Here is a 13,033-nt window from a genome sequence, read left to right as displayed (position 1 = left end):
GTGTGCCTGGCACCTACCACCATACCCCATTCAAAGGCACTTAAATCTTTTGTCTTGCCCATTCACCCTCCGACTGGCACACATACACAATCCATGTCTCAATTGTCTCAAGACTTAAAAATCCTTCTTTAACCTGTCTCCTCACCTTCATCTACACTGATTGATGTGGATTTAACAGGTGACATCAATAAAGGATCATAGCTTTCACCTGGATTCACCTGGTCATTCTATGCCATGGAAAGAGCAGGTGTTCTTAATGTTTTGTATACTCAGTGTATATATCAACGACTTGGTGAGGGCAGTAGAACAGCCTGAAGCACCTGCCCTCACCCTACTAGAATCTGAAGTCAAATGTCTACTGTTTGCTGATGATCTGGTGCTTCTGTCCCCAACCAAGGAGGGCCTACAGCAGCACCTAGATCTTCTGCACAGATTCTGTCAGACCTGGGCCCTGACAGTGAATCTCAGTAAGACAAAAGTAATGGTGTTCCAAAAAAGGTCCAGTTGCCAGGACCACAAATACAAATTCCATCTAGACACCGTTGCCCTAGAGCACACAAAAATCTATACACACCTCGGCCTAAACATCAGCGCCACAGGTAACATCCACATAGCTGTGAACGATCTGAGAGACAAGGCAAAAAGGGCCTTCTATGCCATCAAAAGGAACATAAAATTTGACATCCCAATTAGGATCTGGCAAAAACACTTGAATCAGTTATAGAACCTCACCAACCAAGAATTCACAAAATGGGACAAACACCAAATTGCAGAATTCTGCAAAAGCATCCTCAAGAGTACAATGTAAAACACCAAATAATGCATGCAGAGCAGAATTAGGCCGATACCCTCTAATGATCAAAATCCAGAAAAGAGCCTTTAAAGTCTACAACCACCTAAAAGGAAGCAATTCCAAACCTTCCATAACAAAGCCATCACCTACAGAGAGATGAGCCTAATGAAGAGTCCCCTAAGCAAGCTGGTCCTGGGGCTCTGTTCACAAACACAAACAGACCCCACAGAGCCCCAGGACAGCAACACAATTACACCCAACCAAATCATGAGAAAACAAAAAGAGAATTACTTGACACATTGGAAAGAATTAACAAAAACAGAGCAAACTAGAATGCTATTTGGCCCTAAACAGAGAGTACACAGTGGCAGAATACCTGACCACTGTGACTGACCCAAAATTAAGGAAAGCTTTGACTATGTACAGACTCAGTGAGCATAGCCTTGCTATTGAGAAAGGCCGCCGTAGGCAGACCTGGCTCTCAAGAGAAGACCGGCTATGTGCACACTGCCCACAAAATGAGGTGGAAACTGAGCTGCACTTCCTAACATCCTGCCAAATGTATGACCATATTAGAGACACATATTTCCCTCAGATTACACAGACCAACAAAGAATTTGAAAACAAATCCAATTTTGATAAATTCCCATATCTATTGGGAGAAATACCACAGTGTTCATTCACAGCAGCAATATTTGTGACCTTTTGCCACAAGAAAAGGGCAACCAGTGAAGAACAAACACCTTGTAAATCCAACCTATATTTATGTTGATTTATTTTCCCTTTTGTACTTTAACTATTTGCACACCGTTACAACACTGTACATAGCCATAATATAACATTTGAAATGTCTCTATTCTTCTGAAACTTTTGTGTAATGTTTACTGTTCATTTCTGATTGTTTATTTCACTTTTGTTTATTATCTATTTCACTTGCTTTGGCAATGTAAACATATGTTTCCCATGCCAGTAAAGCCCCTTAAATTGAATTGAGAGCGAGGAGAGAGAGAGAGAGAGAGAGAGAGAGAGAGAGAGAGAGAGAGAGAGAGAGAGAGAGAGAGAGAGAGAGAGAGAGAGAGAGAGAGAGAGAGAGAGAGAGAGAGAGAGAGAGAGAGAGAGAGAGAGAGAGAGAGAGAGAGAGAGAGAGAGAGAGAGAGAGATAGATAGATAGATAGATAGATAGATAGATAGATAGATAGATAGATAGATAGATAGATAGATAGATAGATAGATAGATAGATAGATAGATAGATAGATAGATAGATAGATAGATAGATAGATAGATAGATAGATAGATAGATAGATAGAGAGGGAGAGAGAGAGAGAGAGAGATCCTCTGTCCATCTCTTGATCCTCCGTCTTTCTTTCTTTCTTTCTTTCTTTCTTTCGTAGGGGTCTGGGAAGTGGAGGGCTGAGTCACTGCCCACATCCCAAATAGCACCATATTTCCTTTATCGTGCAGTACTTCTGCTACTGTTTATAGAAGCTCTTCTTGATTTTAAAAGTCCTACCAGGACACCTTTTGATGGATTTTGCTTGTATAACATTATTTATGACGTACTTCATACGAACAATGTCAGATTTCAAAGCGATGAGAAGTATTGATATAAAAAGCCTCCATTAAATATACACACACCCATACAAACCCACCACCACCCTATCTCTCTCTCTCTCTCTCTCTCTCTCTCTCTCTCTCTCTCTCTCTCTCTCTCACCCCTGGGTGCAGTTGGCGTGGCAGGGGTGGCACTCGTTGTTGGCCTCTGCGTATTTGAAGATGAAGCTGTTGGTGCCCTGGAGGCCGTCGGGGCACTTCTCCACACAGTTGGGCCCGTCTTTGAAGTGAAGGCAGTTCACACATTGATCTGGGCCCTGAGAGATAGATGGAAGAGGAGGAGGAATAAGAGATAGAAGAAGAAGAAGAAGAAGAAGAAGAAGAAGCAGAAGCAGAAGCAGAAGCAGAAGCAGAAGCAGAAGAAGAAGAGAAGAAGAAGAGGAGGAGGATGAAAAGGTGGAAGTAAAGGAGATGTATAGAAGAGGAAGAGAAAAATAACCATTGATATCAGCACTTCATGTCACGCCCTGGCTCTGGGGACTCTTAAATGTTGAGCCAGGGTGTGGATTTTCTATGTTTAGTTTTCTATGTTTTTGTTCTAGATCGTGTTGATCTATGTTGGCCAGGGTGGTTCCCAATCAGAGACAGCTGTAGCTCGTTGTCTCTGATTGGGGAGCATACTTAGGCAGCCTGTTGGCACCAGTTAGTTTGTGGGATCTTGTTCCGTAAAGGTTTGTTTTGTGTAACCTAGGACTTCACGTATCGTTTGTTTGTTGTTTTGTGTTCGTGTTAAGTACTATAATAAATATGTACGCCTATCACGCTGCGCCTTGGTCCGTCTCATCTAATAACGATCGTGACAGAAGATCCCACCATAACAGGACCAAGCAGCGTGTCCAGGAACAGACAGCCTGGACTTGGGAGGAGATCCTGGACGGGAAGGGATCCTGGACTTGGGAAGAGATTCAGGCCGGAATGGATCGCCGTCCTTGGGAGGAGACTGTGGAGGCGCGATACAGAGAGTAGCAGCGGCAACGCAGAGGGTACTGGCCGAGGAGGAAGGCCGAGAGACAGCCCCAATATTTTTTTTGGGGGGGGCTAAAAGGGTGGTTGGCGGAGCCTAGAGTTAGAGCAGAGCCAACTCCCCGTACTCAGGCTAGGAAGCATGAGACTGGGCAGGCTCCGTGTTATGCGGAGCCACGTACTGTGCCGCGAGTGTTCCGGCACAGTCCTGTACGTCCTGTGCTAGCACCACGCACGTGTCGTGCAAAGATGGGCATGCAGCCAGGACGGGGTGTGCCGGCTCAACGCGCGTGGTCTCCAGTACGCCTCCTCGGTCCCGTATATCCTGCGCCAGTGCCATGTGCTGTAGCGCCAGTACGAGTGCACAGCCCCGTACGTCTTGTGCTGATGCCTCACACATATTGTGTGGAAATAGGCATTCAGCCAGGACGTGTTGTGTCAGCTCTCCGCTCCAGACCTCCAGTCCGCCTCCACAGTCCGGCCCGGCCCGTTCCGGCTCCCCGCACCAAGCTAGTGGTGCGTGTTCTCAGTCCAGCCCGGCCTGTTCCTGCTCCCCACACCAAGCCAGTGGTGCGTGTCCACAGTCCGGTCTGGCCCGTTCCGGCTCCCCGCACCAAGCCAGTTGTGCGTGTTCCCAGTCCAGTCCGGCCTGTTCCTGTCCCTCGTACCAAGCCAGTGGTGCGCGTCGCCAGCCCGGTCTGTTCCTGCCCCTCGCACCAAGCCAGTGGTGCGCGTCGCCAGCCCGGTCCGGACTGTTCCTGCCTTTCGCACCAAGCCAGTGGTGCGCGTCGCCAGTCCGGTACGGCCCGTTCCTGCTCCCCGCACCAAGCCAGTGGTGCGCGTCGTCAGCCCGGTGCGGCCCGTTCCTGCTCCCCGCACCAAGCCAGTGGTGCGCGTCGTCAGCCCGGTCCGGCCCGTTCCTGCTCCCCGCACCAAGCCAGTGGTGCGCGTTGTCAGCCCGGTCCGGCCCGTTCCTGCTCCCCGCACCAAGCCAGTGGTGCGCGTCGTCAGCCCGGTCCGGCCCGTTCTCGCTCCCAGCACCAAGCCAGTGGTGCGCGTCGTCAGCCCGGTCCGGCCCGTTCCTGCTCCCCGCACCAAGCCAGTGGTGCGCGTCGTCAGCCCGGTCCGGCCCATTCCTGCTCCCCGCACCAAGCCAGTGGTGCGTGTGTCCAGTCCGGCACGGCCCGTGCCTGTTCCACCGGGGTCCGGTCCAACTCCGGTCAGCTGCTCCACTCCGGAGCCAGAGCAATCCGCTCCACCGGGGACCGGTCCAACTCCAGTCAGCGGATCCACTCCGGAGCCAGAGCAATCCGCTCCACCGGTGTCCAGTCCAGCTCCGGCCAGCGGCTCCAGTCCGGAGCCGGTAAGGTTTGATCCACCGTCGTCGAGTCCAGCTCCTGTCAGCGGGACCAGACCAGGGGCGCAACGGGGAGGTGGAGAGAAGGTGGTGGTCACGCCCGGAGCCGGATCCGCCTCCGAGGCGGAATGCCCACCCGGCCCCTACCCTGTTATGTTTGTGTGGCGCGGTCGCAGTCCGCGCCTTTGGGGGGGGTACTGTCACGCCCTGGCTCTGGGGACTCTTAAATGTTGAGCCAGGGTGTGGATTTTCTATGTTTAGTTTTCTATGTTTTTGTTCTAGATCGTGTTGATCTATGTTGGCCAGGGTGGTTCCCAATCAGAGACAGCTGTAGCTCGTTGTCTCTGATTGGGGACCATACTTAGGCAGCCTGTTGGCACCAGTTAGTTTGTGGGATCTTGTTCCGTAAAGGTTTGTTTTGTGTAACCTAGGACTTTGTTGTTTTGTGTTCGTGTTAAGTACTATAATAAATATGTACGCCTATCACGCTGCGCCTTGGTCCGTCTCATCTAATAACGATCGTGACACTTCAACACAGTTCACACTTCTGGACCACCATCCAGGATGGATTCAGACAACAGATATAAACAGAGAGAGAGAGACGAAGGAAGAGAAATTATACAGAGATGGTCTGTGTATGCATGTGCTGTTGCTGCGGTTGAAACTTTTTCTGTGGGCTTTGACACCTCATGTACGGTTAATAATGTGTGTTTGGCTGGTTGATAGACAACCTTTCACCTTCTGCTCTGAGAAGATGACAGCTGTAACCACTCCTCATCAATACACAATCTCCCTGCCGAGCTGTGTCAGTGTAGTGTGTGTGTGATTGTGTGTGTGTGTGTGTGTGTGGGTGGGTGTGTGTGTGTGTGTGATTGTGTGTGTGTGTGTGAGTGTGTGTGAGTGTGTGTGTGTGTGATTGTGTGTGTGTGTGTGTGGGATTGTGTGTGTGTGTGTGGGATTGTGTGTGTGTGTGTGTGTGTGTGTGTGTGTGTGTGTGTGTGTGTGTGTGTGTGTGTGTGCAGTCATAAATCGGATGATTGACACCTGTGTTATTTACTTCTGACTGGACTACAGAAGACACTGAAAGACACTGTGAAACACTGTGTATCACCGCACCGTCAAGGAGACTATGTTCCTCCACTCCTCCCTGTCCTCCCCAGGGGTTATTTACACAAGTATCACATTCCACAAATATGGCTTTAACAGGGGCCTGTAAAAAAGGGGCTCCATGACAGGTGGGTATATCATGAACCCTAAACCATGGAGAGTTATACACCACTGTCCATACGCCACATATAAAACAAGATTAGAGTCATCCTACGTGGCAGAGGAGATGATTTAAATCAACCTTGGGTTGTTATAGTTCCAGGCAGAGAGAGTGGGACGTGGAGGGGGTTTTCAAGGGTTTTCAACCGGGTGGCATTTTAAAGGGAATTTTAGCATTTAGAAGAGGGCAGGTGGGAATGGATGAGGGATTTCTGAGGGGTGCGTTCTCTGTGGAAGGTCAGAGGCTGTCAAAAACACATGTCCTTCTGGAATGCGTTTAACCTTCGTAGCTAACGTGGTACTTTATTTATCTTGATAAAACCAGATTCGAGGCATTCAGGAACACCTCCCCTGATCAGTATAACTCTGACCCAGTTGGTTACGTCGTGTAGTCAGGAAAAACTCAGTGCCCTAACAGTACAGTACACTGTAACTCCTAAAAGTCAAACTCTCCAGACAGGATGTGACATCATCAGACCCAAAGGGCAGGTTAACAATTGTCAAGTTCTGCGTGATTTCTGGCTGACCACAGCTCTGCCCAAACTTGAAAACGGCTTTATCCTTGATGAACGCAAAGGACAACTCAAAACTGTTCACTTTATGATTTTTTATTGTCATAAAGATGGAACAGAATAGGTTGATAACCTTCAAAACACACAAACAAAACCCATGGATTAGTTACAAATAACTCTCAATTCCACTTTCTCAAAAATAAGCATAAACTAATGTTACTGAATCCTCAACCTAACCAAACAATCATTTCATCATTTAGATTAACCTAGGATCATTGCAAGTTAATAATTAAATATCAATATCCTAATTAAACATTTAACAATACACATGATTATAGTAACGTTACTGTCAAGTTCTACGTTCACATAATGAAGTCTTACTATTTAATTTAATTAATAATTGTATTGTATGTTACAACCAAACAAAAGGGCATATAGAAGCATGAATTCACAACACATTCTGTCCTACCAGTTGCGTCTTTGGATGATCAGGAGCCGTGGTCATTGGTATCTCTTCTCAGGAATGAGTGAGAGCCAAGTAAGCTTTTACCAAACATTTCGATGCCATGCACATGCACTGCTTGTGGGTGCGCACGTTAATATGGTCCCCAGAGCACTTCCTGGTGGTTGGTTTCAACAGCTCCGGTTGCATGGTTGCCCCTGCAGGTTGGGAGTGCTTTGAGCACCCTGGGTGGATTTAGGCTTGTAGCTTGTAGTCAGGAATTGACACAACACCTCCCACTTGACCTCCTGGTTCTTCAACCCAAGGAGGTCACACAGAACTGTGATGTGTTGGATTCAGTTACTCTATTTTTGATCCTGTTGCTGCTGCTCTTCAACTGGAAGCAAGACAACTATCCGTCTGACATCCCTGTGAAGAACTGTTGCTGGTATCTTGATTGAATGTTTTTCCATCTTTTTAGTGGGCTTCACAGTTGTGACTGGGTAGCTGGGGAAGGATCGGAGATATACATCCCTCACAATTCCCTTCTTGTCAGTGTTAACGTCAATAACTCTGGCAAGCCTGTACTGACCTCTCAAGGCGTTCTGGTCGGCCAGCCAGACGACATCTCCAATTGCCACATTCCTGTGAGCGGTGTGCCACTTGGTCCGGACAAACAGGTTTGGTCCGGCTAACTGACTCCATTTCCTCCAGAATCGGTCAACTTCTGTTTGGATGGTTCTTAATCTCTTGTAGGAGTAACCTTCAAAGTCAAAGGTCCCTGGATCTCCTCTGGGTCCGGTTCGTCCGAGTAGAAGTGAATTTGGGCTAATGTATTCTACACAGTCCTCTCTGCTCTGAGTCCTGGCATCAATAGGCCGCTCATTGGCAAGGTTGGAAGCCATATAAAGGAAAGTCTGAAATTCACCCCATGTGAGGACTCCATTACCTCCCAGATTGTGTAAAGCCCGCTTCACAGTTCGGACAGCGGCTTCAGCAGCTCCGTTTCTGTGAGGTGAGTCTGCTGGATGGATCCTCCAGCTCCATTCTGTGCCATGCTTGGAAACGTCGTTTTCAAGCTTCGACTTCTCCAGCCGGTCCAGAAACATGTAGAGTTCTTTGAGGGCAGGTCTGGCTCCGACAAAGTTTTTTCCAGGATCCGACCACAATTTCCTTGGATGCCCTCTCAGTGCCGTAAATCTTTGGTAGGCTAACAGGAAGCCTTCAGCTGACTGGTCGCTGACAAGGTCTGTGTGCATAGCTCTTGACACCATGCAGCAAAAGACAATTCCCCACACCTTAAGTTTCACCTTCTTTCTCACCTCATCCTTCACTTCATAAGGTCCAAATAAGTCCACTGTGGTGTACTCAAAGGGATTGGCTGGTGTTATTCTCTCCGATGGAAGGTCACTCATGATCTGTTGGCATCTTCGGGCCTTAAGTTTCCTGCATGTCACACAGTTATCAACGATCCTTTGAGCTAGTTTCCGGCCTCTTACCACCCACGCTTTCCTTCTCATCCGGAGGAGTGTGCCTGCGATGTCTTCATGATTTGTCTTGTGGGCTTCTTGAGCTAGAAGGGAGGATACCCATGACGTGCAGGGCAAGATTGGTACTGCAGTTTTTTCTTCATTAAAGATTTGGAATCTTCCTCCACAGAGCAAGAGTCCAGTGTTTTCCTCTTTGACCACAGCAAGCCTGCTGAGTGTGGTGTCTGGCCAGGTTACATCCTTTTGGGCTGCAAGGAAGAGATCCCTGAGTGCATCTTCACACTCCATGATGGTAAGTGTAGCTTTCTTGATTCTGGACTTGATCTCAAGAGCTGAAGGAATTTCCTTTTTCTTTGGCTTGCTTGTGGTGGTGGTCTTGGCTAGCATTTCTTTCCACCTTGTGGCAGCTCTCCACACCCAGGCAATGACTCTTGTCAACCTGGTTAAACTGCTGAACTTGCTGATGTTAAGGATATTCCCCACTGAATAACCAGAAGGTGGTCTTTGGACTTGGATTTGTTGCCCTCTTCCATTAGGGCTGCTTTGCAGGTCTTTACCTTTGTCAGAGGTTGGAGATATTGGTATACGTGGAGCATGTTGGATTTTTTTCCCCACCTGCGCTCGGGTCAGTGCTGCTGTAAAACATTTCCTTTGGAGCTTGTTTATGCCTTCTTTGGCATCTGCAGCGACTTCTTTGGCTGACTTTGTCGGCCAATCCTCTACAGGTCGTTTCAGAAACTCTGGGCCGTTCTGCCACACAGAGTTCTCTTTGAGGTCCTCTGGGGTTGCTCCTCTTGTCATGAGGTCAGCAATGTTTTGCTCACCTGGAATCCATCTCCAGTCCTCAACTGATGTGGACTTCTGGATCTCTCCCACTCTGTTTGCAAAAAAGGTCTGGTACTCATAACTGTCCCTTTGGATTGCACCCAGCACAGTTTGACTATCTAACAGATGGATCCAACGTCCTACTTGCATCCGACTGTGCTTTTCAATGTATTTCCTGAGTCTTGCAGCGAACACAGCACCACAGACTTCAGCCTTCACTGGATCTCCCTTTTGGTCAAGTGGTGTAAGCTTGGCTTTGGACTCAACAAGTCGGACCAGGATGCCTTGCCCGGTCTCCCACCTGAAGTATGCCACTGCTCCATAACTCTGGTCGCTCCCATCTGAGAATGTTATTCCCCAGGGTTCTCCAATCCTTTTGACTGGAGTCAGGCTTCTATGGAAGGTAATTTGGTTGAGGTGTCTGTATTCCTCAAACAGGCGGATTGCTTCTCCTCTAAGTTTCTCAGACAGAGGTGTGTCCCATGTGTCTCTTGTTAGAGCTTTGCCTCCAGTTTCTTGGAATGCTTTTCTGACTAAAATGGCTCCTTTCTGTTTGGCAGGTGTTGCAAGGCCTATTGGGTCATACAAACTAGCTACTTGGCTAAGCAGTTGCCTTCTGTTCAGTGGGTTTGGAGTTTTCATTCTCACTTCCTCTCCAACGAGATCTTGACTGATCCTCATCTTCTTTTGTCTCTTTGAGAAGTTTATCGAGGTCATGAGGTACAGTTTGTCTGATTCGACTAAATAACCAACTCCAAGGGCTCTGTTGTCTCCTTCTCTCACTTGGTTGGGGAGGATGAAGACTTCATCTGATGATGTTGGATGTTCTGATGTAGATGTTTGCCTCCCACTTTGGCCTGATCGGACCCACGGCTTGAGGAAGAATCCACCTGCCTTTAGGATTTCTTCGACTTTTTTTGGTGGTTCCGTCTAGCTTTTCCAGGTCATTATGGGATGTCAGGATGTCATCTACGTAGGAATCCTCTTCAAGGACCCTCCGTTCCTCTTTCAGATGTGTGAACATGGGCAACTTCGCTGTTTCTCTCATGGCTAGTTGTGCGATACACCCTGCTGGTCGATCGCCCATGTTGACCCTGGTGATGGCATATTCCTCAATGTCCCCATCATCACCGTCTCTCCAGAGGAATCTATGGAGGTGCATCTCCAGGTCTTCGAGCCACACAGAATTGTACATCTTTTTGATGTCGCCGAGAGCAGCATGGATTCCTCTCCTGAACCTTAGCAGTACCGCTCGAATAGGATTAAGTACATCAGGCCCTTTCAGAAGAAGGTCATTCATGCTGCTTCCTCTAAACCTCTGGCTGCTGTTCCATACCAGTCGGACAGGTGTAGTTATAGAGTGTGGGTTTGGTGCTATCAAGTGACTGACGTACCATACTGGACCTTTCCAGTCGGCAATGGTCTTTCTAGTGAGTTTCTTTGCTGCCTTCCTTTCCACCATCTCATGAACTTGAGTTGTGTATGCTGCACGCCAATCTGGTTCTCTCTTGAGTTGTTTCTTCGTCCTCAGAAACGTGGCTTCCACTGCGCTTCTGTTGTTGGGCAGGGAACTTGGATCTTCAATCCAAGGGTATTTTGTGTCCCAGTGAGGCTCCTGACTATGCACATCTGACTCCACGTAACTGAGACCTTGCCTGATTATCTCAAGCTCTCTTTCTTCACTAAGAGTCATGTCTTTGCCTCCTGGTTGACAGTTACCACAACGACATCCTCCACACATGGGTTCACAGGCCGCACCAATGCTGTCCCACTTCCACCAGTCCAAGACCTCTTTGCCAATCACAGTGGTTTTAGTTTCAGCTCTAGATTCTTGCATCTCAGCAATTTCTTGATACTTTGCTGCTGTGATTCTCATAGATCGTGCAAAATGAGTTTCAGAATTGTGCAGGGCCATGTCCACTACTTCACAGAGGTCTGGATGTGCTCCTCCAACGGTCTTTCCTAAAGGGCTCTCCCACAGGACAAGATCTCCTACTACCTTTACTCTCTGTGGAGCAAGTCTTCCTTCCCGGTGGCTTATGAGAAGCTCAACATGTTCTGGTCTGTGAAGGTCTTCCAGGTTGGTATCGGGGAAGAACTTCTTGAGATGTTGTGCTTTGATTGCTCTGTGAACTTTTGCAATCTCATCCAACCCATAACAGATCAGCTCATGAGCTTTCTCCGTGCCTCTTGGTGTCTTGACTCTCACCTTGAGTAAGTATCTTTTGGTCTTCACCTTCATGGCCATGCCTCCAACTCCATGGACGACTAGTGTGATCCTTTCACTTCGAAGCTTCAGTCTCCTGGCGGCTGTGTGAGTGATGTAGTTGGTGTCTGATGCTAAGTCAATGAGAGTTCCAATTTTCTGCCCTGCGTTAGTAGTTACTTCGAGAAGCATAAGAATAACTGGTAATTCACGTGTGCTTGAGTCCATTACCCCAGGAAGGCTTCCTCCAGTGCAGTGTGATTTTGCCATGTTGGTGAAAGCATTCCTGAATTTTTTCTGCCACGTCCGGGGTGAGCTCACGTATTAATCTCTCTTGCTCCTCTGTGAATGTTTGCCTCCTGGTGCTGGGTTTTTCCACTTTCACGTATTCTTTCCTCTTAGCCCCTCCTTTAAGGCAGAGAAAGAAATGGTGATCCGAGGAGCTTCCTCTTTTGCAGTCTCTGTTTCTGCAAAGGTAAGTGTCCGTACATTCCTCATCCTCTCCATGACATCTGAGGCATCTTCTGCATGCTCCCAGTCTTTCGACAGCATTCAGCTTCTCACTAGGCTTTAGTTCTTTGAACTGCTTACAAAAGAAAATCTTCTCACGGTGCTTTTCATCTCCACACACAACGCATCCTCCCTTTCTCGTGGACCTTGTGGAAGCATACCGCTTCTCCGGGTACGTAGCTTTCTTTTCAGGGTTTTCACTTACACCCAACTGGTCTAGTTTCTCCAGTATGTCCTCTTGTGTCTTTAAAAATCTTAGAAGGCTGTTGAAGTGATTGTCAGGTGTGACTCCATTTCTTGGGTTGACCATGAATGTCAGCCAGTCCCTCTTCATGTTATCCGGCAGCTTGCTCTCTATGGATCTGATGACAAGGGGATTCTTTATGGCTCCACTGCTTTCGAGCTCCGTGAGGTCATTCAGGGCCTTTTCCACAGCTTGAATCAGGTCAATAACCTTCCTTGGTTGGTGTGACTTTAAAGGAGGGATCCTCTCCAGGTCCTCAATTATCTCCAAAGCAATTGTTGGCTTGTTTCCATACCGGTTTTGGAGTACTCTAAACATGTCTTCAGCACTGTTATATGATGACAGGCGCAGGTCTCTACATATTCTCTCGTCCACACTGTCAAGAAGTTGAAACTTCTTCACCTCCACTGAACCAGTCGGCTCTCCCTGCTTTTGCAGGCTCTCCCAGTCTTTCCTCCATCTGTGGAAATTCCTCCTAAGCCCAGTGAATTTAGGTAGACTGGTTGGTTTTATTCTCACCACTGGTTGTGGGACTGCTCTTGGTTGAAGCTCTGTAGGTCTTCTGTCCTCTTCTGCAATTCTCTGTGCGATGAGGAATTCTGTTCTTTTGCCCTCGAGGTTACTGCCGAATATTCTCAGATCTTTTACTCTGCCTTTCAGATCTGCAGTCTCATCGTGTGGGACCCATTTTTCCCAGTCTTTCAGGCTTTCACTTGCATCATGGATTAGCTTCCTCGCTCTTTCCAGCTGTAGTTCATAGCCGTCCCTGTTAATAGCAGTGACTGGGGTTTCTTTGGCTCTGTCACAGGCTTT

At 47.9% G+C, this 13,033-nt stretch overlaps 1 protein-coding gene across 2 annotated transcripts in view; it reads right to left on the bottom strand.

Moving 5' to 3' along the window:
• Positions 1-13,033, bottom strand: part of LOC121562370 (receptor tyrosine-protein kinase erbB-4-like) — a 184,752-nt gene that overhangs the window by 53,113 nt on the left and 118,606 nt on the right. For both annotated transcript variants that reach the window (XM_045223179.1, XM_045223180.1), the window contains one exon: positions 2,508-2,662. In XM_045223179.1, coding sequence (XP_045079114.1) covers positions 2,508-2,662 — 155 coding nt within the window. The remainder of the gene's footprint in view (positions 1-2,507; positions 2,663-13,033) is intronic.

The sequence above is a fragment of the Coregonus clupeaformis genome, chromosome 10 (assembly GCF_020615455.1).
Source record: "Coregonus clupeaformis isolate EN_2021a chromosome 10, ASM2061545v1, whole genome shotgun sequence".
NCBI lineage: Eukaryota > Metazoa > Chordata > Actinopteri > Salmoniformes > Salmonidae > Coregonus > Coregonus clupeaformis.
The sequence above is the reverse complement of the archived record's forward strand: the minus strand, read 5'-3'. Positions and strand labels throughout refer to the sequence as shown.